This window comes from Hemicordylus capensis, chromosome 8 (assembly GCF_027244095.1).
Source record: "Hemicordylus capensis ecotype Gifberg chromosome 8, rHemCap1.1.pri, whole genome shotgun sequence".
Classification (NCBI taxonomy): Eukaryota; Metazoa; Chordata; class Lepidosauria; order Squamata; family Cordylidae; genus Hemicordylus; species Hemicordylus capensis.
Window position 1 is genome coordinate 1,072,013 of NC_069664.1, and position 27,997 is coordinate 1,100,009.

Genomic DNA, 27,997 nt, shown 5'->3' on the forward strand with positions numbered 1-27,997 from the left:
TTACATACACAAAAAGTTTATTAAAAGTGACAAAGGAACAAAACAAAGTATCCTCAGTATGGAGGATAGGAATGAGGGAACAATATCCCAGTTCCCAAAGGGAATGTTGTATTCCCTAGCAAAGGCCAACTCCAGTTAACAGTGAATCAGCACTACGGCTTTTGGCCAAGGGCAGGCCCAGCTGTGGTTATGATGGAGGGGCTGGCCAGGTTACTGCCCAAAGTGATCAGGGTGGTGCCAGCTGCAGCAGGCAACATGCCCTGTGGAAGCAAGTGCCTGTTAGCAAGAGCCTCTCTCGTGTGGAGGATGGTGCTGCTGTCGTCCATGACAGAAGGCACCCTGCCCAGGGTCTCCATTGCCCCAACTGCGTGGCCTTTCGTCAGATTAACCTTCTCTCCCCTCTGTCCTAGGGCCCGGTCACCCTTCATGGCTGTTAGTGTGGAGGTCAGAATCACGGTCTTAGATGTCGTCTGCAAAACGGGTCCAACTTTGGAATGCACCAGGCTGCAGGGTGGGCTGGGAGTGCTGGCAAAGGTCACAGCTCCAAGGGAGGCAGCAGAGGAGGCAGCAGCAGCAGCAGCCCCAGTCTGGATGGCTGTGGGCTTCAGAGGGACAGAAGTGGCCTCTCCCATGACAGATTTTGTGAGTGCAGACAGCTTGGCATCGGACATCACATACAGGGTCTTCATGGGGCTTGTGGTGGTCACTGCAGAGGAAGGACAAGAGGTGTCCATTAGTGCTACCATCCAGCCCTCAGCATGATCAGGGACTTGCTTACTGGGCATCATATCCACACATCCACAATCTCCAATGTTCAAGTCAGCCAGGCACCAAAGCCCACCCTCTCACCTACAATAACTTCCAGAACAGAGTTTTTATCCTCTGCCTCAATTTAGGTGAAGCCTGGAATCCACTGGGGATAAGGATGAAACAGGGCTATCCACTTTCTTGGATATTCTGCCACAGTGGCTCCATTAACCATTGGCCCTGTATCCACCCCCAGCACAGTCCCTCCAGTGACTGTTGCTGGTATCTATCTTACATTTCTTTTTAGATTGTGAGCCCTTTGGGGACAGGGAGCCATCTTATTTATTTGTTGTTTCTCTGTATAAACAGCCCTGAGCCATTTTTTTGGAAGGGTGGTATAGAAATCAAATAAATAAATTTATTGTTGTGCCCTGGATGAAGAGCAGAACCAAACCTTGCTAGAAATTCACATTAAACGTTGCTTGCTCCTAGCTACTGGGTACTTCGACACACAAGCAGGAAAGCTTCTGGAGTCACACGCAACATCAGTCCTAGGAGGAAAGACTGCCTTTTGCTCCTGGGCAGACCACTATATGTGTGCACAGCACATTGCCCCATTTTACTCACACACCCCCATTTCTACAATTTAGAGGCCTTGCCACAGCATATACACAGAGAGATGGGTTTTCAAAAAAAAAAAACAACCTGGAAAATGTTCACATGCCACTTTCCCCCTTAGTGATAGTCAGGCTTGAGGGAGGGAGGACTAGGCCTCAATTAGAGTAACTGATTGGAGGGTGGGCTCCAAGTAAGGAAGAAAACCTGGGAGAATCAAATCCCTGTGGCCCAATCCAGAGTGAGGGGCAAGGTTTACTGGACAACAGCCTATAGAGAAGTAGGGAGGGATGTTTTGGAGTCCAGTTATTCCCCGGAGGCATGATCAGCAACTACTGTAGGACAAATTAAGTTCAACAGCCTTGGGCTGGGAACTCCTTACCTGGAAGTACGCAGGAAGGATAGAGACCAGTTTAGCTAGACGTGTCAGGGAATTTATTTTTGTTTTAAGTGCTTGGATCTGACTGCATAGTTCTTGTAATTCCTAGAGAAGGGTTTTACTTGAATGGAAGCAGTGATGCCTCTATAGAGTCCCTTATGCCATCTATCTATCTGGCATACATGGCTAATCCTGTGTATGGCAGTTCTCGTGAGAGTTTGCAACCAGAAGCACCGTAGTGATGGGGCAGTGGAGATTCCATATGCAGATAGGGAGGAGCAGGGCTTGGGTGAGGAGGTCTCTGGGGATAGGGGCTGCAGCTTGGCCAATAGGGGTGGGGGGGATGGAGGAGGAGGAGGAGCAGGAGTGCAGCTCAGGTGAGGGTGGAGAGATCTGAGGTGAGGGGAGCAATCAAGTACTAGTGCACAGATGCTCTGTTATGGGTTAAGCTAGTTATTAATAAATCCTTGCTGTTGTTACAGAGTGTCACTCCTTCTTGGGTCCTGCCCTAGTCACATGCTCCTGAAGACCAAAGACTGCTCAAGCCTTTCTTGTAGGGAGGGGTTTTCCACTTTACTCTTGGACAGGCGTCGCCGCCCCCCCCCCCCCGCCCCCGGAGAGCAGCCAGCCTGCCCCAGGATGCAGCTCCACGCCATGCTGGTTGGCCATTCTCTCCCTCACCTACAGGTGCTGCTGCTGAGGTCAGTTGAGCCGCTAGGTCTGCAGGGGGCATCTCTAGGCCAGCCTGGGCTTTGCCAAGTTCCACCTGAGACAGAAGCTTGCTGGGAGGAACAGAACTGCAGGCTGGGCTGGCCAAGCTCCCAGTTGCATTGTCTGGAGCCTGGAAGACAGAACATGCAAAAAACACAAGTGGAGGGCCCTGAAACGACATCTCTGATCATAAGCTGAGAAGCGTCCGGTGGACAAGGGAAAGGGCCCAAGACCAAAAGTTCTCAGACCAGACAGGACTGCAGAGATTTTGTGCAGCAGAAGCATCAAGGGAATGCTACTTCTCATTTGGAAAAACCTTTTAAGTTTCTAGGGCTCTGCTGGAAATCTCTTAAGTGTGTTCCTATGAGCACAAGCCAGGAAACAAGAGTTCCCCAAACTCAGACCTGTTTGCAAATCTCACTGCTGGTAAGCGGTTACCAAAGCTGACCGCCAGTGGGGCCAGCGGCAAGATATCCATCTCATTGCGGCTCCTTAATCAAGCAAGTGGAGAGGAGAGGACCCCCTTCAGGAGTGGAGGGTCGTTCCAAAACGGCTCCTCCTCATGCCCCTCACCCGAGAGCTGGAAAGAATTACCTGGGGTGGCTGTGGGGGGGTCAGCAGCAGCTGCTGCTGCCGGGGCTCTTCCATGGGGGGCTGGGCAGCCCCTGCGGTTGCCTGGCTCAGGGCGGTGACGCGGCTGGCTTGCCCTCGCAGGGTGACTGTGATGGTAGTTGGAGCCTTCAGGCCTGCAAGAGAGGAGGGAGAGGTCAAGAAGTTGGCACAAGCAGCCAGCCCCAGACTCAAGAGCCACGACCGCTCTGGCAATGCTGAAGAGGCTTTGATTCTGGGAAGTCGGGGTGGCGGGCGTGGGGTTTGGCCACTTCACCCCAGCCTCTCTGTGGGGTACGTTAGGTTGGATGAGGGTAAAACTGGCACCAGTTCTCCCAGTGAGCTTCCCACCTAAGTCAGAATTTGAACTCTCCTGCCCAAGTCCAATACTTCCGCCACACCACCACACTGGCTGTCCTGGCCAGGGTTTTTGTATCATGAAAGCATGTGCCAGGTCTCATCAGCTGCCCCTTGCTCAAGTTTAGAGTTATACTGGTGACTTGATTTCCATCCTGCTTTTACCTCTGGATCCTGACTTGAACAGATGCAAGCTCCTGAATGGAAAAATTCCCTGAATTCACCTACAGAACAGGAGCTCTGTGCCTGTGGGTGGGGAGGCGGAGGGCTGAAGAGCCACGCCCTCTAATAAGGGGGCTACTGTTCCTACTGGCTTCTTTCACATCCCTACGGGTGAAGCCACAAGTTCTAGTGCCTTAGTCCAGGAAAGCAGCAGCAGCAGCATCCGCCGCCGCCACCACCATGGAAAGACTCCCTCCTCTGCCTTCGCGGCTGGCCTCTTACCTGCCCCCTGGCTGGAGAGGTGAGCCAAGCCAGGAAGGCTACTTGCGAGTTTTGCCAGCCCTCCATTGGTGAGCAGCTGGTGAATAGTGGTGGGCTTCCCACTTGCTGTGGCCCCAAGAGACGATAAAGAGGTGGCCACCGGGATGGTGCGGACAATGGTCCCTGTGCTGGTGGTGATGGCGCCCAGGTTCTGGAGCGGTGCGGAGGTCTTCAAGGCCGAGGCCTGCCGGTGGGAAAGCAAGAGCAACACAAACAGAGGCATGACGCGGTGCAAGGAGAGAGCTTCCTGTGCTCGTCCATCCCATCTTCCATCTGGCTTAAACAAGGCCCGGCTAATCTGCCACCCCAGCTTTTGCTTCAGAGTCTCACATCCCACCCAGCTACTGGAGTTCAGCAGTGCAAATGCACGGAGCCCCTGCATGGGAGGAGAAGCAGCAAGACCTTGTAGTTCCCATCGCTGGTGTGTGGACACAGTATTGTGTCCTTGCATGGCCCCAGCCAGTGACCCTCACTATTTTTCTAGCAGGGACCACTTTGACAAAAGACATTCCAGGTGAGAGCCGTTTCCCGCTGGGCTGATCTCCACACAGTATAGGAAAACCTCAGTATTTGTGGGGCTCCGTTCCCAGCTAGCGTGTCGCGGATACTGAGTCAATGGGGCAATGGCGTCGCGGGAGTTAGGTATCTAAGGACTGGAAATGACGGGGGGGGGGGAAGGGTTGTTTTTTAAACAAGTAACTGGCCCCAAAACTGCCCAAAAATGCAAATAAAAGCACGGCAAAATCCCCTACCGTGCTCTGCAGGTCCCCAGCAGTCCCTTCAGTGCCCCGCAAGGGCCGAAAAGGGCAGTGAATTTTTTTTTTAAAGAAATAAAAGCACGCTCTGTGTGCTTGCATGGAAAGGCCTGAATTGGGCTGCAGACGGCCCACGTCATTATTTGGCTGGCAGGCAGGCAGGCGTCTCTGCTGCCGCTTCCTCCGCCACCCCCTCCGCACAGAAGGTACTGCCTCTGCTGCCCTGCCCTGCCAGCCCTGTATTTGTAAAGGGGAATCCAGCAAGGATTCCCCTTTACAAGTACGGCCATGGCTGACCCCCGATCCGCGAGTCTCTCCCCCACCCGCCATGCGTATGCCAAGGTCGGGTGCCTATTCCCCAGCTGTGGATACGTGAAACCACGGATAACGAGGTCTGCCTGTACTGCGCTTGGCTCCGTGCTGGGAGGGCCCTCCCTTAAGAGCTCTAGGAGGAAAGCCATGGGAAGGGCTGCTGTTCCCAGCACTGTGCAGGCCTGGGCTCGAGGGCTCTCTCTGCCTTGCAGGAAGTGGGTGTGGTGCCACGGACTGTGCAGCGTATTCCACTGAAGCTTTGCACAGGCTCAACAAGCAGTTGAGGGGTCTCACTTCGGGTTGGTGGGAGGGGTCACTGGTGTTTTGCGAGAAGGGGGTGCACACATGTTTCTTGCTCCTGGAGAATGGGACATCTGAAAGCAGCCAGCTATCTTGATTCTATCTTCTACCCCCTTGGTTCACGATAAAGCAAGTGCAAGGTGGCTTCTCGCGAGTAAACAATTCAAGGCAATTAGCCATTATAGCAAATGCATGAAAACCCGGAGAAAAGTAGTAGGGGTATGCATAGAACCATTCTGGGTGATTTGGTTCTAATTTGAACCTGATCCAAACCAAACCACCAGTCCGTGAACTGGTCAGAACCGGCCGGTGGTTCAGTTCATGTGCTCTAACTGGTTCAAGATGTTTGTAAAGGGGAATCCGGATTCCCCTTTACAGGCAAAGGGGATTCCTTTACAAGCAAATCCCTAATAACGAAAAGGGGGTTGAAAGGGTGGGCGGGCAAGAGGGCGCTTCACCTGGGCCTCACCACCAGTGCTTCCCGCCATCAGCACGGGCTGGCAGGGCCATTTGCGTGACCTCCATGCACATGCAGAGGCAGGTACTGGGCTCCCGCCGACCTGCGCTGATGGGATGTGATCTGTGAGGGCACAGATAAGAGGCCCTCTTGCCCGCCCCCCTTCCAACCCCCTTTTGGTCATTAGGGGGCCCCCTTTACTTGTAAAGGGGAATCCTTACTGGACTTCCCAAACTGGGCCCGGTTCAGCCAGCTTCTCTGGGTTCAGTTTGAACTGGTTCTGCACACCCCAGAAAAGCAGCAGGAGCCTAGGACAAGCCATCGTTTCAGAATTCAAGACATGCCCCAGTAGAACCCCGTTCCCTCCCTGCTGTGGCCCTGGCTCCCCTCACACCTCTGCCACCAGGGCTGCCTACCTGCACAGAAGGGCCTGCAGTAGCAACCGTGGCGGGAAGAGCGGCTGGCTTTGTCCCAATGTCCTGCAGACTGAAGCTCAAGCCCTGCAAGAGGCTGCTGGCTGAAGCTGCCCCTGGAGAGAAGCAGAGAGCACCTGTCAGCTCGCCGTGGGGAGCCAGCGCAGCAGCAGCAGCAGCCGCCTGAACCCATGGCGCAGGGAGGCAACCCCAGAGCTGCTCTGCATCTGACCCCCCCTCCCACGGCCAGCCCCATGCCGGGCCACTTCCGCATTCAGCACAGGGTCACATCTCCAGCCCCGCCCCGAGTCTGTGGAACGGTGTCAGTCGACTAATCTGGCTTCTTGTCACTCTCTTTCAATGGCAAGGTGGTCCAATACAGGAAGACTCCTCCGAGATCCATCGTGCCGCCAACGGCAGACGACCCTCCGTCGCTCTGGATGGGCCAGCTGGGGCTCCCTTCCACAGAACGAGACGGCCCAGCGTTACCTTGGAGCGTGTTGCTGGGCTGGGCCTGGATGCAGTGTGTGCCGCTGGCCACCAGTCTGTTCTGCAGAGCGTGGAAAGCACTCGGGCCTGTGCTGCTGGGGATGGTGGCGGAGGGGGTGGGACTGAGAGAGGGGCTGTCTGCCGTGGAACTGGGCCTGGAGGAGAGAGAGAGAGAGAGAGAGAGAGAGAGAGAGAGGGGGGGGAGGTGGGAGTCAGCCCAGCCACAGAGTCACAGCGGGATGAAGTCCAGGGGAGGCCCACTCACACTTCCGAGCTCAGGCGATACAAGGCAGGACCGGGGAGACAAGGGTTCAAATCCTGTTCAGCCATGAAACTCATGGGGTGACTTTGGGCCAGTCACTTCTCTCTCAGTCTCACCTAGCTCACAGGATAAACATAAACCATGTACTCTGGGCTCCCTGGAGTAAGAGCAGGGTATGAATGTAAAAACAAACATACAGATTTGCCTCCAGGTACTCATACACAAAGCACTTTTCTGCCTCCCCACAATAGCTGGCGTCACCTGCTCCTTGCACTGGGCCCTCTGCTTACGGCACGTGGCAGCCTGGATGGCAACACCTCATCTGTGCAGTGCTGACTGTCAGCCAGTTCACACAGAGGTGATTTATCAACATGGAAAATGGGAACAGACTCCCAGTGGAAAAGCCTTGGTGGTTTGAGATGACACAAGAAGATGTGAACATCCTATTTGTGTAGTCTCATCTGTGATGGCTCATTCAGACATGCAGGCTGCCCACCACATGATATACCAGCCAGCAGGTTCTGTTCTGCAAAATTTCCATCAGGATTTGAAATTTAAAATGGTCCCAGGTTCACTCCCCCAGCATCTCTAGTTCAAAGGGTCAGGCAAGATGGTGATGGGCAAGATGTGCCAGAGAGCCATCTCAGCCAGTCGTCTGGCTTGGGATAAGGCAGCTTCCTATGTTTATAAAGGCACAGAGGCAACCAGCTTGAATGGACTTGAATCCCGCCTCAGACTGGCTGATAAGATTGACAGATACTCACTTGGAAGTGGCAAGCAATCCCGTCACCTCCTTTGCACCCAAAGCAGACTGTCCCAAGGTCACAGCAAGAGGCTTCCCTGCAGCAACTGAAAAATGAGAACAGAAAGGGGAGTTAGATGCTCTCCAGTGCCACACTTAAGCCAGTCTCTCTCTAGATCTATGTTTGAAAGACTGGGAAAAGACCAACTATCAGCCTCTGGCTCTCCATCAGCTGACACTGCGGTGAAAGATGCATGAAACAGCACCTCAGCACATGATTTACTCAGCACATACAACGGAGAAATAAGTGGAATTGATTCTGGACTCCCTTAACTGCATAGAAAACTGAGTAGTCTTAACTGAGAAAAATCAGCCAGTGCCTTCAGAGCACCCAGGACTTGAGGTCTGGAGGCATCAAGTCACCAACCACTCCTGATTACTTATTTCACTGAAGTTATTTATAACTTCTCTCTTTCAAGGAGGTTACCTTCACCCCTTTACTATCTTTCTTCACCAGCCAAATCAATCATAGCAGGGGTTGTCTTAATTCATCCAATTTTGTTAGCATCCTCCTAAAGCATTTATAAAATACACAGGAACGGAAGCAAGTTAAAATTGTGAGTTTATTGCAGTGTTTTGGATACAAAGGAAATCTGTCTTGCATATTTCTCCTGTCCACGTATGGTAAGAGGAAATTCTTGTTTGGTTCAAGTTTACTTCTGCATCTCATTATTTTCTGTGAAAAGAAATAAAGGTTGGATAATTAAAAAGAAAGACTTTCAAAGCTGATAAATGTACGCTTCACTGATTAAGCACAGATTAGTTAATTTGTACAGTAAGAAATGACTACTGTTAAATTAACCAAAGGAAGATTGACAAAAGTGCACATTTTACAGCTTTGGAAGTCTTCACCTCTCCAAGGTGGTACCAACAGCCCTTCTGAAAGCCGGAAGAGTAAGCTCAAGGCAAGGCTTCTCCAACTTGGTGCCCAGATGTTGGACTCCACTCCAAAGCCATTATGCCTGGGGATGGTGGGAGCTGAAGCCCAACATCGTCTGGGGACCCAAGTGGGAGAACCCTGGCCGTAAGGGGAGCCGGTCCATCCTCAGCAACATCCCAGATACAGCTCTCTACTCGCCTAGTACACGGGTAGCTCAGGTTCTAACAGGAAACACCGGACAACCCTATTAGGTGTGAACACCTGGCATGACACTGTTGACAGACGACTAACGGATTTGCCACAGCAGCTTTTCCTTAAAGCAAAAGCCAAGGACAATCATCCAAGTATTTGGCTCCCTCCTCCAATGCAAGAGCGGCTTCATAAAGCACATGGTGACAAACCCACATTTGCACCTGTGGCCAGTCCCAACTCCCTGGCCAGCATACCTGTATTAGACACACAGCTGCAAACGTGGTTGTGCAATCATGCATTGGGTATGCATTTTCCAAAAATGTAATTTGTGAAGTGGCCTCAAAAGAGGAAATTGATCAAACTGTGGCCCACTTCACCTGCTCATATGAGGCCCACAAGTTAGGAAGCAAAAAATAAACAAACCAGACCACGTATGTCATATACAACCAGCTTTGTATTCAAGGCCATGAGAATATCACAAACATATGTTTCCATCTGGAAACTAGTTAGACTGCAATGGCTGTAAACACCAAGAAAACCTTCCAGTCAAAGGCATATCAGAATCCTGGAAATGCTTATCCTTCTGGGGAGGACTACGTCCGAGGAGGAAGCAATACTCCAGTCTTTCGTTTTTTGGGAAGCCACTTACTGGTCCAGAACCCAAAAGCCAAGAAAGTCACAACTCTTTGGAACACAGCACGTCCCAGACAGATCCCATGAAGCCATTTCCTGCACCAACCAGGATCACCACACTGGCTGGGGAGACGCAACTCATGCAACACCAAACTGAGTAGCAAAGACCACAACTTGGCCTTGACAACGAAAATGCACAGCCCTGGAAACACCTCCTGCCAATATCAGCCAAAGGCTTTTGTGGGGTCCCATGTGCTGCCTCCCTCTGCAGTGCTTTCAGTAGGAATCCACAACAAGGCCTGAGTTTCACAGTGGCCATGCCACCTAACCACTTAAACCGCAACTCGGAATTACTCTGAAGTGTACTATTGAAATTGCTCTCTGAAACGAAGACAACTGCCAAGATCTTGCATGCCAGATAGTATGGGATTTCAATGGCTCGCTTTCCATAATTCACAGCCATCAGACCAAACCCTCAATCCATTACCCTTCTCTGTGTGTTACTACTCAGCCTGTGAAAACACCACTAGACTATTCTTCCACCAGTGACCCCTGTACTCTCTCTCCTCCCCATGTCCAGCTTTGGCTCCTTACAAGTCAGTTCTGGTTTGGAGGACTCACTTTCCGGGGGCGCCTCCAAGGGTGCTCCATTCCCTGTGCCAGCAGCTTCTCCATGGGAGACGATGGTCACCTTGATTTTGGCTCGCTTGGAGGCTTTGCTGCAGTGAGTTGGGCTGGGGGCCTGGGGCCTCTTCAGCTGCATTCGCAGCTCTTCTTTTTCCCCTGCATCCAGCTGCTGCTGCTGCTGCTCTGAGGAAACTGCAATCAGAGAACAGAAGGTGGCTTGCTTGACATGGAAAGCGCAGGGCAGAAAGAGGCAGCGCCCATGAGCCCACGCACATCTCTGCAGCTTCCCCCATGTCAAGCCTGTGCAAAAAGAACGGGAACGGACTCTCCCTATGCCCCAAGAGCCTGTTCTCTCCGCCCTCAAAGGCCCTGCAGTGGCCACCTAACCTTGTCAGCTCATCCGTACAAAAAATGAAATTCTTCAGAAGTACCTGTAAGGTTTAGCTCTACACACTTACTGAATCTGGAAAGCAGCTTTACTCCAAGTCAGTACGGCAAAAACAAACCCCTTACCAGTTCACTGTGAGCAGAAATATGCACATTGCTCAAATACTTTTTGTGGCTATCCAGTTATCAGAGCCAATAAACCACAGGTCCTCTTGGTCAGGCCAAACAGGGACCATGTGGAGCACCTGCAAGATACAGCAGCTGCTACTTCAAGACAGCAGAATTCATGCCAGGAATTAGGTGCCCTGTCTTAGTGGCAGAAGGCCACCTAATGGCACAGCGGGGAAATGATTTGACTAGCAAGCCAGAGGTTGCCAGTTCGAATCCCCACTGGTATGTTTCCCAGGTTATGGGAAACACCGATATCGGGCAGCAGCTACTGTATCTAGGAAGGTGCTGAAAGGCATCATCTCCTACTGCGCGGGAGATGGCAATGGAAAACCCCTCCTGTATTCTACCCAAGACAACCACAGGGCTCTGGGGTCGCCAGGAGTCGACACTGACTCAACGGCACACTTGACCTTTACCTAGTAATGGCAGAAGAGTGGAAGGGGAGAAGGGGAGGCCGGATTGGGGCTTGTGAGAGACTGGGGGTAGGGTCAGCAGACAAAGGATAGTATCTGGCGAGGTCTTGTGAGCGGCACTCCTGAGGACTAGAGACCTCACCGTGTATCAGGCTTGCTTCTAGTGGGTGCACCAGATCCCATGGTCCCTAACCCTAACCCATCCTAAACATATTTCCTTGCAATGATGTTACACTGCAATAAATGGCTCACATACCCAGGGACACTCGCGGAAGAAGAGAGTTAGCACAAGCAACTCTTGGTGCTGTTGCACCCCATGAGTCAGCCAAAGACTCCTCAGCAACTTTGTGGGCAACGTCGTGAGTGGCCCCCAAACCAGGCAAAGCTCTGCTACTGGAAGGTGTCCTCTTCCTGGTTTCTGGGCTCTGCCTCCCCACTGCAGCCACCCGTAACGCACCTTACGTTGGTGCCAAGGGTCCCTCGACGCTGCCTTCATGGCAGGCTGAACGAGCTGCACCACACTGCTTGGGCTAACACAAATGTTGCTGTGTCCTTGAGCTAGTGTGCTGCACAGCCCAATCCCCACCCTTCCCCAAAGGGAAATCTTACTGATTTCCAAGTAAATGTGAGCAGGATCAGGCTGCTACAGCACATGCTCCTTGCTAAAACCCGTCACATGCATACTGGCCGGTGTCTTCAAGGCACAGCACATGCTAGCAGCTAATGTATTATGTATCAAAGTGTAATGATTATGTATTATTTTTAAAACACAGTAATATTTGGACTTGGGAATAAAGGAGTGATTTGTTCCAAGTTGCTAAAATCCACACACACAAAAACAAACAGTCAGAACTCCCTCCCCTGTTCAGATCAAGCACCAATTGACAAATTCACTGTCTGGCATCTCAGAGATGTAGGAGAACCAGCAGCACCGTCTTCTGATCTGAGCAACTCATGCTGTCATCTTGTGGAAAGCAATGTCACTGGCTCTGTGTCTCAGATGCTAAAGCTAACAAGCTCAAATGTCTTGGCCAGATTTACGTGGGGAATCTGCAACATGTCAGAGATTTAAATGAAAGCAGAAGCGGCACAGTTGTTTTGTGATAGACACAGAAAACTAATGTAAGCATCTCCTTGTAGGCAAAACAGAAAACCCATCTTTACATTAGAAATATTGAGAGTGTTCAGAAACACTTCCAAATATGCCAAGCAACAACAAAGAGAGGGGAAGGTTCAGTATTTCACGGGTATCACCCACAGGGATGACCCCAGCTGGAAGCTAATCTGCAAGCTTAAATATGCCTCCCAGCAAAAGGGACACGGAAATCATTCTTATCCTGATTTTACTCAACCAAATGGAGGGGGAGAGAGGAGTCCATGCATGGACACAGCACATGGAAGCCTCTCTCCTCTCCCTCGGCATGCAGTTCCACTGAAAAAGAATTCAATGCTGGTGGGTGGGGTGGGGGGAGGATGTGTGTCTAGGCAGCAGCTACAAGCCATTATGCAACTCCACCTGTCCGCCTCCCTTCCTTTGAACATACAAAGGTGCCTTCTGCTGAGTCAATGCTTCAGTCCACGTGGCTGAGATTTGGTCAAGTCTGGAGAGGCTGCCTAGGTTTGTTAAAGCAGACTGTCAAGCAAACTCTAGTGACTAGAACTGTCCCTGTGTGTTCAAGCTGCTGATGCACTTCAAGAGCCAAAGTGCGCTTGGCAAATACAGTGATTGGACACATCTGTGTTTTCTTCCACAGACATAATTTGCGGGACAAAGTCGCATGATTAAGAACTTTATAATAAGAAGGTAACCTGGTTACATACCAGCCAATGTTAATAAATACACTTTCCACACACTATCCTAACTCCAAGGTTTGTCTGGATTCATGTTTGAAACCAGAAGGCTTGAAACCTGCACGTTCAAAGGTTAGCCTTCCTTTCGTGTGCTTGATCATGTTTCACCCACTTGCACCCAGCAGAACAGAGGCCCAACTGTCTGCATGCCCCACCCTTGGAAATGCATGGCAGGATTCATCCAAGGTTCGGGCTTGAGAGACAGGAGCCTCCTCCCCAAACATTAACAAGAGACACAATCTGCTGGGAAGTTCTCCTGCACAAGCCTTGCTGTCATGAAGTGCTGTGCATTCATAAGGCTCTCCTTCATCCGAGAGAGGCTTGCAGAGGAGAACTTCCTGGTGATGGGTCAGATCTGTTTGTCTCCTGCTTCCATAGGTCCAGTTCAGATCAAAATGTAAACCAGGACTTGAATGGTTGTGAGCCAGGCGCAGGACTTCCCCTCCCCTTCTCCTCCTGCATGCACAGGGGAAAGCGAGTGAGAACGTCCACTTCTGGTCTGCAATAAGCGGCCATTTCCCAGGACCTCCTACCGGGCCCAGGGGGTCCACCTTCCACCAGCTAAGGCAACCAGCTGCCTCTTGGCAGAGCTACCACTGTTCTTCCAGACAAGTCCAAGCATTCATCCCACTCCTTCAGCATCCAGAACGGCCTGATTCAACTGTTAAGCACCATCTTCTGGAAGCCGTTTGCAACTCCACATGTTTTGGTCGCACCAGAGAAGTACAGCATGGCTGGCACATCCAAGATCCAGACCATCTCTGGGGCCCTGTTGCAAGAGCTGCCAACCAACAGACCTCAGGAGGATCCTTTCCCTGCCATGGAAGGAGAGGGGTCGGGCAGAGGGGCTTCAGAGCTTGCTTCCGCTCCCGCCAAAGCAACGCCAGGGGCAAAAAGCAGCAGGGGCTTCCGAGGGAAGGAGGGTGATGGAGGGACAGAGGCAGGGAGTGAGGAGATACTCACCAAAGAGGCACGAAGAGGTGCCAGGAGGAAGAGATTTCCTCACCAGCATGTTTTGTTTCAGAAATGCAGCAAACTGAGCTGAAATGAATCAGAGAGAATTACAGTATCACAGCTCATGTTTGATGGGAGGGGCGGGAAGGGGGGGGTTCCCTCTTACCCACCAGGAGAAAAGAGAAAGATTTGTGGCTGGCTGGCAGATCCAGGAGTCAGCTCCCACTGAAAGGACAGCACCACCACCACCACCACCAGCGGCTGCCCCCGGAACTCTGAGGCCGCCCCCTCCGCCCTGGCCAGAAACACTGCACCACAGCCAACATTTGGGAAAGACTGCGCAGACTTGTGTGTCTGCCACACTCTCCTGGGCAGACTGGAAAGGCTGCTCTGCATTCAGCTGTCTACTCAGCAGGGTTACTGACTCACACAGGGATTTCCGTCGTTTCAGACAGAGGGTTACCTAACTGCAGAACACTTAGCACACACACACACAGACACACACAGACACTCAACTAGCCAACAAAGGATTCCTGTGGCTGAAAATACCTGGGATCTGTTACCCTCCCTAGGACTGAGGAACACAAGCCTCCTGGCATCAACTAACCACCACATCACAAATACTGCTGCTGAGAGAGGATGAGTCGCAAGGGAAAGAAGCCATCCAGCTGTAATACAGGGGTTCCGACACATGGACGCCTCAGCTGCTGTCGACAAGAACTCCCATTTATCTCCAGTCACCATGGCCAAAGGCTACTGTGGCTGGTGATGATGGGAGTTGTAGTCCAACAGGGGACCCAAGGCTGGGAAGCCCCATGGCCATTCACAGGGCCGTGCCCATTTGGCCCTTACGGCACACGCCTGTTCGGAGAGGCATCCATGATTCAGGACAACAGAAGAGTGAAGCTGAATCTGGAGGCTGGAGAACACTCCAGGCTGCTACTGTCACGGCACATATTTATATACTGCTGTTCAGCAAACGTTTTCAAAGTAGTTTACATGGAAAAATAAATAAGAAGTAAGACGGTTCCCTGTCCTGAAAGATCTCAGAATCAAAAAAGAAACACCAAGGAGCAGACAGCGGCCGCAGCCACTGGAGGGATGTGCCGGGCGGGGGCTGGAGAGGGCCACTTGCTGCCCAAGACGAGGGACTCGCCCCGCTGCCCCCGCCACCTCCTCCTTGTGACTGGGCTAGATCTTGCGCCAGGACACACACAGAAGTTGCACCGACTCCTGCACTCCATCCCGAGGTCTCAAGGACTGGGAGGAGGACGGTGCCCTTGCCTTCCCAGCCCCCCCCCGGGCACCCCCATGGCCTCGTGCAACAGAGAGAGAAGACCGAAGCCAACTGGAGACAGGGGGAGTGAGGCTATGACAAAGACACACTGCCCGTCTCTAGCAGCGGCTTCTGGAGACAGACCACACCGAGCAGCCCAGCTGGGGGCTTCTGAAACCGCTTCCACCAAGACGGAGGACTAGTCTGTCTGGCCCAGGACAGTCTGCTCCAACCACAGCAGCTCTCCAGGCAGGAGGGGGCCTTGCCCAGGCCTGCTCCCTAAGCCCCTTTTTGACTGGTGGTGCCAGAGAATGCATCCAGGGCCTTCTTGCAGGGCTCGGCCACGGAACCATGGCTCACTGGCAAAAAGCAGAAGAGCATCGTGGTGCAGAGCTGTGCCCGTGAACATGTCAATCTGCTTCAGGCCAAGTCAGACTACTGGTCCGTCTCACTCACTCACTCCTGCTGGTGCCCACTGCAAGCACCTCTCCAAAGTCTCAGGCAGGGAAGCGATGGAACCTGGGACCTTCTGCATCGGTAGTCACTGCGTGACGGCCCTCAGTCTCTCTTGCCAGGCCGGGCTCCAGTTCAGAGGGCCACTGACAGCACGAGGACAGAGCAATGCTATTATGCCACCCCTTCACGAAGTGCAAAGGAGTGGCCAAGTGCAAAAGGACCGACACCGGGCTGGTGGTGCCAATTAGAGAAGAGGAGTGCCAGGCTCAGCGGGGAAGAGCTGCACTACCCCCAAGTAAGGGGGTGTGTGTGCCTGGCGCTCAGTCTGTGTGGCTGTGATGGGTGCATGGGGAAATACGGGAGGAGTCCCAGCCCTTCAGCATGCTTCTGGCAAATCACTATGCACAGCCAGTGGATGGAAAAGCACCCACCAGAGCCTCTCTTTGCTGGAAGGCAGCTATACTTCTTTCACAAAAGAAACAAGAAAGAGTGTGATCTGTTTATCACCACGGAGAGCTGGGCGTGTTTTCCTGTCCTTCCTGACAGCGACTTCTCTGCAGTCCAACCAAGTCCCTGCTGCCCCCTCTCCGTATCCAAGCCCATTGCCCTACTCTTCGGACAGGGTATCCCCATCTCCATGGTGGAATAGTGCAGCTAGAAAGATGCAGTGCAACAGAAGGGGACACAGCTGAAGACTGGGCTCACCACAGATTTGCACACATGCATTAGAAGCCTATGACAAAGACGACCACCAGCCAGAAAGCAAAGAGCTTCCCAGCTGTAGACCCCAAAGCCCATGGAGGGCTCTGTTTCTACGCCTGCATTCCTGCACTCCCTGGGCCCCCGCCAGAAATGAAGAGATACAGGGATTCTACTCTGGAGGAGGCAGCCCCTTGCTGAACGTTGTGTTGCAGAAGGAAGCTTGAAGCTGGATGCTTCCTACATCAGGAGTCCCCCCAGAGGCACGAAGGAAGAGCAAGTTACCTTGAGCCTGCTTGTGCGTTAGCAGCGCTTCCGTCCGCTGCACAGGCCTCTTCAGCAGCTGGGCAACACCAGCCTGGCTGGATTTCTGGACAGACGACGACACAGTGGTGATTTTAGCCTTGGGGCTGGAGGTGGGGCTGCTGGACACGCTGGAGAGATCCTACCCAAGAGAAGTCAAGACCCCACACCGTGAGGCTGGCACCACCAGGACGATGCTCAGCAACCCTGAGGCGGCAGTTCATCCACCGGGAGCTCTAATGAGGCAGCAGACAACAGACTCCCCGTCTCCCCACGCTCCTTCTGTCTCCTTGCCCTGCCACTGATCCCTACACACAGCTGCCCTCCCAAGAGGCAAATGCCAACGGCCAGCCTAACTCTCTAAGCCACGCTGCCCCACACGCTGCCACGTGTCTCCCTCCGCTCCAAGATCCCACAAGCACAGCATTTGTAAATGAGCACAGAACAGAGCATCCTCAGAAGCAGGGGGCTTCCTAGCCCTTATGAGACTTGGCTTGGGCCCACGTGGTCCCAGTCTGGCTTATGGTAGCAAAAATAGGCTTGAGAAGCATGTCAGCAATGCCTGCTCAAATCCAAGGTCTGGGGGTGGCAGTGGTGGTACCCTGCATCCATCCGCCACTGGGTCACGGACCGGGACCTGGGCCCCTGTGGCCATCCCAGCTCCACTCCTTGGTGAGGCCCTCCCCCGCTGCACCCCCCCTTACCTCTGACCCCGAAGGTGAAGCTGGGACTTTAGTGGCAGGGGAGGCAGGCCGGCTGCTTCTCTCTGGCATGTCAAAGGACAGATCCCTTCGGGCCAAGTCACGAGCTTTCTTCTTCTTCTCAGCGTCAAGATCTCGAGGGTCAGAACCTGAGTGACTGTCTGCTCGGGTGAGCACTCCGGTCAGGAAGTCAGCAATTTCATCCTGCAGAGACAAGGCAGAGTCTCACTGAGTGCGGGCCCCAACACATCCTCCTCTGCTTTAGACCTAAACAGAGTTCCCGAGAGAGCAGTCTGCAAGCAGGCTCAGGATGCCTTGGAAGGTCAACATCCCCAGCTCTTCCTCTTGCCTTTCAATTTTGTTACGGCTTGGCACGCAACTCACAGAAAGGAGCATGTGCTGATGCTTGCGGAACAAACAGAGGAGTAAGAAACCTTTTCCAGCTAGCCTAGAAGACTGCTTCTCCACTGTGACATAGTGCAGCTAGCAAGACCAGCACAGGGGGAGCAGTTGGAGACTGCCTTGGAGAAGATCACACAACCGTACTTTGGCATGATTACAGATTCAGCTCCAGAACAGCGGAGTCACACTGTGCTCAGCAGGCTCCATGAGACACTCGCAAGCAGATGGTACGCTTCTGCCACATGTACCATTCCCAGAGTAGGAGAGAGTTGCTCAGAGGCTGCAGGCTAGGCCACTATCCCAGCCTGGCCACACAGCATGGATACTAGCCAGCCCAAGGAATCCTGGGCTCTCTCCTTGACAGACAGTGCTGAAGCTTCTCCCAAGTTCTTAGTCTTGGACTGAGAGCTTGTCACCTCAACGGCTCTTGGTACTGAGCTGAGGGCAGCTATGCTTAGAGGGACTGAAAGAGTCTTCTCTTGACCTGAAAGGAAAGACCTCTGCTCATCACCTGTGCCCACTGGACAGAACCGGAAATCCAGGACTGTCTCTAGAAGTGCCAGGTGGAAACATCCCCATGTGATGCCACACCAGAACAGCACTCCCCTGGCCAATTCATCAGCAGGAAGAAAGGCTCCCTGAGGCTGCAGGGGCCCACTCAGGGCCAAGCCTGACAAACCGTGCAGAACATGGAGAGGGTTGTGCTGCCACTTCCTGAGCAGAGCCACATTCATAGGAGGACTAGGAGGGGTGTGAAGGATCCCAACATAATCTGGAGTGTATATTTTAATCCCATGATAATCTGGCATTTACCTGTATGCACCTGTCCACCATACTCTGGGTCAGGCCTTCCGACTTCTTTTTGGCTTTGCTTATCCTGTTAAAAAAGGGACAGGCTATGAAAACACACTCAGTCTTTGCCTTCTTCCTCCTCCCCACCCTGGCCTTCTGGCACAGTTCTCCCCAAATATTAAGGTAGCAAGTCAACCTGATATCCCATCCCCACTTCCAGTTCTGAACTGGAATCAGCTCTGGCTGTGCATGAAATCAAGAAAACCGGCTAGAAAATCCTTTTATTTTTCCACAAAGATGGAACACCAAAGTTTGTTACTGGCTTCAGCGGCCATTGCCAGGAGATTAAATTTAGTTTGGTACACATTAATAAACTAAACCCAGAGAATGACCTGCCTACCCTGAATCCATCATTCAAATCCGTTTTACCATGACATGCTTACAGTTTTAATGTGTATCCTCTCTTAACCACCTCTTCTCCAGAATGGTAACAGTAGTATATCATGGGTGTGGGTGGGTGGGTGGGTGTGTGTGTGTGTGTGTGTGTGTGTGTGTGTGTGTGTGTGTGTGATGCTTTGCAGGCAGAAGGTCCCTAGTTCATTCTCTAGCATCTCCACTTAAGAGGCCTCAGCAGGTGAGAGAACTGGGAAAGACTCCCAGGTGAAGCCGACAATGCTGAGCTAGATGGTCTGATTCGTATATATTTCATAAACCTCAAACTTCAAGTTTGGCTTCATTTGAATTGGCTGCCTACAGGTCTCAGCTACAGTACCCTACCAAGGAAACAGTTCCGTTTCAGACTGAAGCTCCCGAACCTTGTTCCCAAGGTTTAAAAAGAACCTTGTTCCATCTGAACACACCTGAGGTTATCGTCAGCTCCTCCAACCACAACTAGGCTGTTTTCAGCCCGCAGCTTCTCTCGGAAATCTTCCATTGCTTCACTGTTGCACTGGAGGGAGTTCTGACCAATCACAAAAAGAACTGGAGTCTTCATGTCCAGAAGCGGGTCGTCAACATCCTGTCCCCCCACAAAACAGATATCAGACAATGGCTACTCCATCCCTACACTGCGACTTTGGAGCAAGCTGGCCAACACTTCGATGGACCTACGACAGCCCCTCCTCATCTGTATGTTATGTGAAATCACCTCATTGAAAGTTAACTTCAAACCTATGGAAGTGGTCCAGTCTAGATTCCTTCATGCCATATTTCAGGTGCCTAGAGGTGTCTCGAATGCCACCCAGCACCTAGAAGCAGGTTTAACCAGAGTCGATGCCCAGAGGTGGCTCCACACATTTATTGTTGTAAACTGCCCAGAGACTTGCATTTTGGGCAGTATATAAAAATGTTAAATAAATTATTGGCTCAAATTACATTTTTTGCCATCAGGGCCTTGCCCCCCCGGTACTGAAAGATACCAGCCTTAACTGGTATAAGAGCCTCTGTGATAAACTGGATAGATACGGCTTCCCTCAACAATACTTATTTTCATTGGAATAGGATACTGCCAAAGAAATTATGAAACAATGAATAGTGGATATGGAGAAGCAAGTTGATCTCAGTTATGTTGTCCCCAGTAGTATTCCAGACAGCTTCCCAAACTACCCTCAGCCAGCTGCGTACCTTGCAAATTTGACCACTCTAGATCAGAGGAGAGCTTTCTCGCTGGTGCAGTTTAATGCCCTGCCTTGCCATTTTGGACAGCAGATATAAAAAATATTGAAACCATTTCACAGGTTCTTCTATATTGTTCATATTATAGGGACATTTGTATTGCCTGGATTGTACCACTTTTTAAAAATATGCCAGGTCGACAGGATCTCCTCCCTTCTGGCAGACCAGTATACAGCCACTACAACTGGGGCAGCAAGATTCTGTGCGGCAGCTTGTAAACTGAGACGGGAGCAACTGACTAATTGTAATTAAGACCTCTGTATACTTTGATGTTCTATTATCTAGCTCTGTTGTTCTGAACTTATTTTGTTTTATCTTCATTATGTGCAGATGACGAATACAGAAAAATTAACTGCACTCCTTAAGGCACAGGAACGCCTCTCACAAAGCTCCAGCCCTGCACACCTCTGTGAAGCAGATGAGGCCCCACTCCCCTTTTTTGCATTTGAAGTCTGCCCCCATTCCCCTCTTACCCCTCGGGGCCCATCCACGGTTAAGAGAGGGAATCCAAGGCACACAACTGCAGTGACGTCCTCCATCACCGAAACCTAAGGGAGAAAACAAAGGGGTCATCACGCAGGACTACTGCCAGACTGCACAGCTCAATGCCAGCATATCGGAGCCAAGACCTGGATCAAATGTGTTCAGTGAAGTTGCAGGTGTTGTGGCTAATCTAGTTCAGCTGCCTCCACTGTTCAGACAGAACAAAGACCCCCTTCAGCCTCAGCACTTCCCAGCACAGTAACCTGTTGACCGTGTCTACAGTGTGTGTGAAATTCTTCATCTGGCTTGCTGTCAAATGCAGAGCTACGAGACAAAATAACTATTCCTACTGTGAAGATGTAGAACTGCGCATCACAAGTCTGCCCAAGGCTACTCAGAGACCAGAGCAGACCCACAGCTGCAGCCTCTACGCTGGTCACCAGACCACCCTGGCTCGCCCTTCAGTCTATCGACAAAATGCAGAAGATTCCCTTTGTGCAGCGCAGCAAGAGCGCTTGACCCCAGGGGACGTGTCCCTTCTGTACAGCACACCTATCCCCCTCACTGGTGGCAGGCGGGAGGACAGAGCACCACACAGTGGGCAGCACAGGGCTGCACCACGTTGTCCTCCTGCAGATGCTGCGAGAAAAAAGCGGGAGGGCCAAAGTTGTGCAGCCCCGGAATAGTGAGAAGACCAGGAATTACATACGTGACAGGCCACCAAAGCCCCTGTGTTCCAGCCAATCAGGATGATGGGCTTGTGGGAGAAATGGTTGTGGATCTAGAAGAGAGTGAAAGGGAGGGGGGACGGAATCAGAGGGGCAGAACGTCAGCCTCTGCATAGCCCAAGACGAGCAGAAGCCACACAAACCCAACAGAGGCAAAGGTATTTGGGTCTATAGGCCAGAGGGAAGTTCACCAGCAGCCCTCAGACTCTCTTATTCTTACCTCCAGGACTTTGCCTCTCACGGCACCAATCATGTGTTCCAGGCACTGCAACACTCCAACGCCGCTACCGTTATTCACCAGGTGAGTGGCGACTGGGATCACCTGGTGAGTGAAATGGGAGACAAGAGCAATTTCACTACAGCACAATCCACACTGAAACTACTTTTGGGGTTTGAGAATGTCATCTGTGAGGATCAACAAAAAGGCTCAGGACTCTGCAATCTGCAAAGGTCAGAACTGAAGTGTGTCTTATCTTGAGTAACCCAAATCTACTTCTGGCTTTTAATGGTCTCCAGATAACCCCAGAAGAAGGGGCCTGTCCACCCGTTACCTGCCCAAGGCCCCTCCAGAGAACTCCACTGCCATGTATGCCTGATCTCCTGCAAGAGGTTATTATGTGCTTGCTTTCAATCAAACCAAGTTCAACAAGGCAACACAACTGTAAAGGCAACTCTGATCTTGGGGTTCTATTGGAGGGAAAACCAAAGCATGCCTGAGATGGAGGAGAAAAGCTCCCCCACTCTCTCTCACTCACACCCCAGCCAAAAGATGATGGGGCAGTGCAGTGACACAAACCTTTCCCAAGCATGAAAGCTGTGACTGCCAGAACCGATGACGGCGAGATGTGGGGAACATGGAGTTGGATGGTCCGGAAGATGCCAAGAGGATGAGCGGAGAACCCGGCAACTTGCTCTTGAAAAACAAATTAAAGTTAGCCTAAAATCCACCCACAGCTAACAAGTAAGAAAAAACTGTTGCATGATATATTCCACCCATTCAAGAAACCTTGGTAAAAATCCTGAGACCTCAAACAGTCAAAAACAGCACGCACAAGAACCATTTCTTAACTTCTTATGGAATTTTGTTTCAGTCAAATATCTGAGCTTTACATTAATAGGAGACTTGTTTGATTTATACACCAATAACTATGGATCACTAACTGTTAAAACACATTAACAGGAGCGGGAGGGATTAAATCCTCCAATTAAAGGAATTGCAGCTTTGCTATGTTCAAATCCAGCAGCCTTGTACTGAGCCAGAACATGGATCCATCCAGCGTTTTTCCTCTCTGACAAGCAACAGCTCTCCAGAGATCTTGACTATCACCTGCTGCCACCCAAGAAGTATTAGGTAGGCTGAGATTCCAGAGACTGAATTGGGGGCCTTCTGCTGGCAAAGCGTGTGCCCCATCAGTGAGCTATGGCTCCTCCCCAGGATATCTGTGCTTGCTTCCTTGGTTCTTTAGCATTTGTCTACGTGGGAGCACAGCCAGAGGCAGGCAGCTTACATATACTGTGCATGAATCAGCTCTATTTAAAAAATGCAAAGGCATGACACACAAGTAAAACCTTGGATTGCTGATTTTCTGAAAGCTTAGGATGCACTTGCTACTAAGAGTATTTACACAGAGATATAAAGACGGCTCCCTGTCCCCAAAAGGGCTCACAATCTAAAAGGAAACATAAGACAGACATGAGCAATAGCCACTGGAGGGATGCTGTGCTGGGCTGGAGAGGACCAGTTGCTCCCCCCTGCTCAAAAGGGAGAATCACCACTTTGAAAAGGCACTTCTTTGCTTGGTTAAGCAGGGGACTTACAGGTCTGTTATGTGAAAGGACACCCACTGCTGGATCCCATGGTCTCTTCAGTAAGAGGGACAGCGCCTCAGCGCCTGCTGCTCCCGTCTTTGCAGTAGAAGACAACAGCATCCGATCGATCAGGGTGGGAATCTGAAACCCAGCAACAAACAGACACTATGGGATCTCTCTCTCTCACACACTCACACTCTGCACATCATTGACTTTGCAATCTATTTTGCAAACCCATTATCTCCCTCTGCTTGCATTAGTACAACCTTGTAAGAAAATTAGATGCCCACTTTTGGTTGCACCAGACACACACCTAGAAGCATTTGCCATGTTGTGCTTGAAAAACACAGGGCGGGTAACTCTGGGAGCCTCCCTTCTGCTTACAGTGTGGGCCTACTGGCTGAATAACCATCCAAATAAACTCCAAATGATATGCCATCACTCCATACAAGTCAACAAGGAAAGGAGAAAGAAAAAGCACTTTCTATCAGACATGTGGCTTTCCTGGCAAATGCATCCGTGATCTAAATTGACTGGAATCTGATTTACTATGTTTAACAAAACTTTGAACAGTACACTACGTTAATTTTACCTGCCTACTTTCCAAGAACTTGAGCTGGCTCAAGTAATCAGATTAGCACAATTTTATGTGCTGTATAAAATCTCAAAAGTTCTTGCAATATATCTAACTGAAAAATAAAAGCACACTTAAACCATAATGAAGTGTTATTTTCAAACAAATAGAAAGCTTTATATGGACATTAACTGGAAAATTGGTAAATATTTTATAACATGACAATTCAATAGCATGCAATTTTATTGCATAGAATCCAGACTAAGTTAGTCACACCTAAGTCCCACTGAAATTAATGAGACTTGCATTAGTCATGACTAATTTTTCTGCTTAACCATTACCAAGTCTGGATCCTGCCCATGGTTTTAGTGGGTGGGGAATAGGAGGTCACCAAGAACTGTGAAGATATTACTTTTAGCGCACCCAAAGATACATTTTTAAATATTTTTTTAAAAACCGAAACTGCCCAATTTGATTAATATTGTACTACTACCAATTCATGACACTACTAGATAGTTTTATGAAAAAAATGCATTTTTAAACATGGAAAATTGTACGTGAAAAAGCGAGAGACATTCTTCTGTCCTGGCTCACTGCCTTCTCGCAGAGAATGGCCAAGAAGATGCTTTCCCCTGGAGAAGAAACATGCAGAAGAGCACGAAGAAAAGGCAACACAGATGCAGGGGCACTCGGCAGGCTGCTCACTTTTCCTTTCAGGGTCTGCAGGGCATCCAAGTAAGCAGCCAGCATGGGCAGACTCAGGGTCTCCACCAGAGTGGAGTGAAGCCACTGGATCAGCTTGGTCTCCCAGCTGATGCTCGCCAGCGCCTGGCGGACCCGCCGAGCACATTTGTCCACTGCTATCCTCCTCAGCACTGGCTCGTTGCAAGCCTGACGAGAAAGAAAGAGGAAAGATCCACAGCAATGTCAGCAACACAGAGTGTACAACTCCAGACTAAAGCTACAGCCACAGAACCTGGAGTTACAGCCCCCAGTTCACAGATTTATGAGTAAAAAGAGACATTTCCTGACTAGATGGGACAACACAGAAGGGGACACGCATGTTTTAACAATCTTGGCTTAACTTGCTGTGATGTGGCTAGAAGCCTAGCAGTGGGCTCTTGCAGGCTGGAAGAGAGGCAGAAAGAAGCAGACCTTACCCCTTCGTTGGCTAGCCGGGCCAGCCTGTCAGACTGCAAAGCTTTGAGGATTTTATTGAACAGCTTGTTCTGGGCTACTGTCCAGCCTGACCTGCAAAGGAAAAATCAAGTTAGAAGTTTAATCCCAAACTGTAATAGCCCCTAACCCTATCTCAGAACACAAGCAGTACCTGAGAGTAAAGAACTAAAGTACTTTATTTTGATTTCAAATCTGAGCAATAAATGTTGGGAGAAACCATCAATGTCTTGAGAGCCAAGGAAACTTCACACATCACAATTTCCCACACAAACATGACTTGCCATGTAGCCTAACTCTTGTGGGCAAAGTGTGTGCAAGTATGATGATGGGTGAGCTATCATACATGCCACACTTATTTTGCTCCATAGTGAAAATAGATACATTTCATACTAAAATAGATAAATCGTGCTCACATATGGAGCTGCCGTCTAATGAGTCAGAGCCTTGGTGCATCTAGCTCAGTATTGTCTCCACTGACTGGCTGTAGCTCTCCAGGGCTTCAGACAAGGATCTTTCCCAGCCCTCTTGGAGATGCTGCCAGGGAGAGAACCTGGAGCCTGCTGCATAAGAGACATGTGCTCCACCACTGAGCTATGCTGCCCACTCCACAGTACCACCATAGGAGAGAACACCTGAGCACAGAAAATCACTTTCTGCCCCCTTGCTCTGTTTACTACCTGTTCATATGCTCCTCCCAGTCTTCAGGCGGAGGCGGCGTATCAGTATCTGTGCGGGCAAAAATCACGTGGCGCTCACACTCATTCATCACAGTGCGGGCTTTCTGGTTGTCGTAGAGGGGCACTGGCGTGGGCGTCACTGTTTCCACGTCAATGGGAACATCTGCCTCGCTGAGAGCAGATATAATAAGGGTTGTCAAGGAACAGAATGAGCTGCCTCCTCTCACCAGCCCTGTTGGTTTCCCCCAAGGAAGAAAACCCCCACACAATCTACACATGGGTTAAGTCACACAGAGCAGGAGCTCAGGAACACAGGCCCAGCCCAGTTTCTCAGCCCGGTGTGAAAGGTGCAGACACATTCCAAGGGGGGAGGGACGGAGGGGCCAAATCACTCCTCTCCCTGCCGGAAAGGAAAGAGCCAAACTCACCTTGCGCTGCTGTCTTGATGTCTTCTGGGAGTGACAAAGAGCAGGCGAGTGGGACGGGCATTGCTGGCATCCGGGTGGGCACTCCATGGCTTGGCATAGCTGTGGTCTAGGAAGACCAGGTCCAGTTCTCGTTCATGGACTGACAGCTGGAAAAGCAGAGAGGTCCCCATCCTCCGTGCCGAGGTCTGGAAGTCACGCTCGTTACCTCGATAAGACATCTCTTGGCCAGTTCCCTCCACTGCTAGCACGGGCATAAGTGACTCTTACAGCTCCTCATCTTTGCTGCTTGAATGAGAAAGAACACGGAGGTGGGCATGAAGGCCACCCGCTTCGTGGCAACCTTGCCCCCTCTCCCTCACGCACAGCATCCAGCAGGGAAAACACCACTGCCAGACGCCACATGGGCAACAGCTTCTCATCAGAGGAAGCCACTGACCAGCCACTCCATCCACACGGTGACTTCCACTCTCTGTTATCTGTATGGCCTTCTCATAGACCCGAGGGTGGGCAAAATATTCATTGTGGCTGGGGGAAGATAGGAGTTGTAGTTCAACAGCAGCCAGAGGGCTGCTTGCCCACCCCTACCCACAGACAGTCAATCCAACCTCCTTTTATCATCACCACCACTACCCTCTTTTCCTTAGCCCCGTCCTCAAGAGTCCCGTTAGATACTGCAAGCCCCGATTGGGGGCCATCCCCACTGGATGCACATCACTGTGAACTTGATGGCCACTTTGCTCTTGTTGACCCTCTGCTGTGGATTCAGACTGCACATCCTTCGGGGCAGAGACCTGTCTGCTTGTACTTGTGACGCCCCGGCCACAAGATAAATTTTATTTATCTATTTATATCTATGGAAACCACTTTGGGGACGTTTTGTTGAAAAGCGGTATATAAATATTTATTGTAGGCGTACTTGCAAGATTGACACACGAGCATAGGGACATAGGAAGCGGCCACATACTGAGTCAGACCCTTGGTCTATCCAGCTCTGTATTGTCTACACAAACTGGCAGCCGCTTCTCCAAGGCTGCAGGCAGGAGTCTCTGTGGAGATGCTGCCAGGGAGGGGACTTGGGACCTTCTGTGCTCCCCAGAGCGGCTCCATCCCCTAAAGGCGGGGAATATCTGCCAGTGCTCAGGCATCAAGTCTCCCAGGCATACACAACCAGGGTGGACCTTGCTTGGTAAAGAGGGCAAAATCCCTGCTTGCTACAGAAGTAGCGCTGTCCTCCTCGAGCATGCCTAACAGGAACACACAACACACACCACACACCCCCCCCGCCGCTGCAAAGCTCCTGATTCTTGTTATAGCGAAGAAGAAGAAAAGAGGAAGGCTGATCCCCCGGAGGCAGAGGCCCTAGGGCCCCTCGAGCTTTGACCGTGGACGGGAAGAGCGCTCCTGAGCATGTGCCGAGGGTCTCCTTGAGCCCCCGCACTTCTTTGTCCCCCTCCTCCCCTCGGAGACCGAGCCCCAGAGGCCGCCCGGCCACAAGCGCCGCCCCGCCTGCCAGGGAAGGCCTGCTCACCCTCGGCCGCAACAGGGCTGGGACTCCGCGTCGAGGGACCCACCAGCAGCAGCGGAAGCCCCGAACCTGGAGGGCCCGAAGCGGCGGCAGCGCCTGCCTGAGCAGGCCTCAGGCGCTCCTGCGCATTGCGCATGCTCCGGGGTGCGAGGAGGATGGGAGGGGCGGCGAGGAGGAAGTCCCGGTAGCTGGATCGGCGCTCGCGCAGAGCGGAGCTTCTTCAGTCTACTATTCCAAAGCGCAGCAAATGCGCAGGCGCAGAAGGGAAAGCTGTCTAACTCTCCGCCCCCCCCCCCTTTTTTCCCTAAGTCGGTAGGAGAGGACGGGGGGGAGTCAGTGTTGCGAGCAGAAATGCAGAACCCCACTTACCTGGAAGTGAGCCCGCCCCAGTGACCACAGCGGGGCTTGTATCTGAGCAAACACGCTCGGGATTGTTCTGCATCAAGAAAAGGCGCCTGGACCATATTTGTTCTACACGTGACTCGTGTTGTT

General features: G+C 51.4%; 1 protein-coding gene across 8 annotated transcripts; it reads right to left on the bottom strand.

Annotated features, from left to right (window-relative positions):
- On the bottom strand, positions 1-27,997 carry KANSL3 (KAT8 regulatory NSL complex subunit 3). Of its 8 annotated transcripts, none has more exons than XM_053269007.1 (23): positions 27,875-27,997; positions 25,981-26,265; positions 25,553-25,723; positions 24,857-24,947; positions 24,402-24,587; positions 23,132-23,263; positions 22,110-22,226; positions 21,534-21,635; positions 21,295-21,366; positions 20,576-20,650; positions 19,289-19,446; positions 18,450-18,513; positions 17,238-17,438; positions 16,516-16,675; positions 13,809-13,886; positions 10,018-10,215; positions 7,654-7,738; positions 6,628-6,782; positions 6,142-6,254; positions 3,863-4,085; positions 3,047-3,198; positions 2,423-2,582; positions 1-706 (listed from the first exon to the last, which is right to left on the bottom strand). In XM_053269007.1, the coding sequence occupies exons 2-23, from the start codon at positions 26,232-26,234 to the stop codon at positions 153-155; spliced, it is 3,501 nt and encodes a 1,166-aa protein (XP_053124982.1). In that variant the 5' UTR covers positions 26,235-26,265; positions 27,875-27,997; the 3' UTR covers positions 1-152. The 8 variants fall into 8 exon arrangements, with proteins under 8 accessions (XP_053124982.1, XP_053124985.1, XP_053124980.1 ...); XM_053269010.1 differs by having other exon boundaries at positions 25,981-26,262; positions 27,875-27,895; XM_053269005.1 differs by lacking the exon at positions 27,875-27,997 and adding an exon at positions 27,509-27,677 and having other exon boundaries at positions 25,981-26,262.

Excerpts from the sequence above, each read along its gene's own strand:
- KANSL3 (XM_053269007.1), bottom strand. The coding sequence starts at position 26,234 with ATGCCCGTGCTAGCAGTGGAGGGAACTGGCCAAGAGATGTCTTATCGA. Across the intron at positions 23,264-24,401 it reads TGCAGACCCTGAAAGGAAAA|ATTCCCACCCTGATCGATCG; the intron begins GTGAGCAGCCTG and ends GCTGGGTTTCAG. Across the intron at positions 21,636-22,109 it reads AGCTTTCATGCTTGGGAAAG|GTGATCCCAGTCGCCACTCA; the intron begins GTTTGTGTCACT and ends TTCACTCACCAG.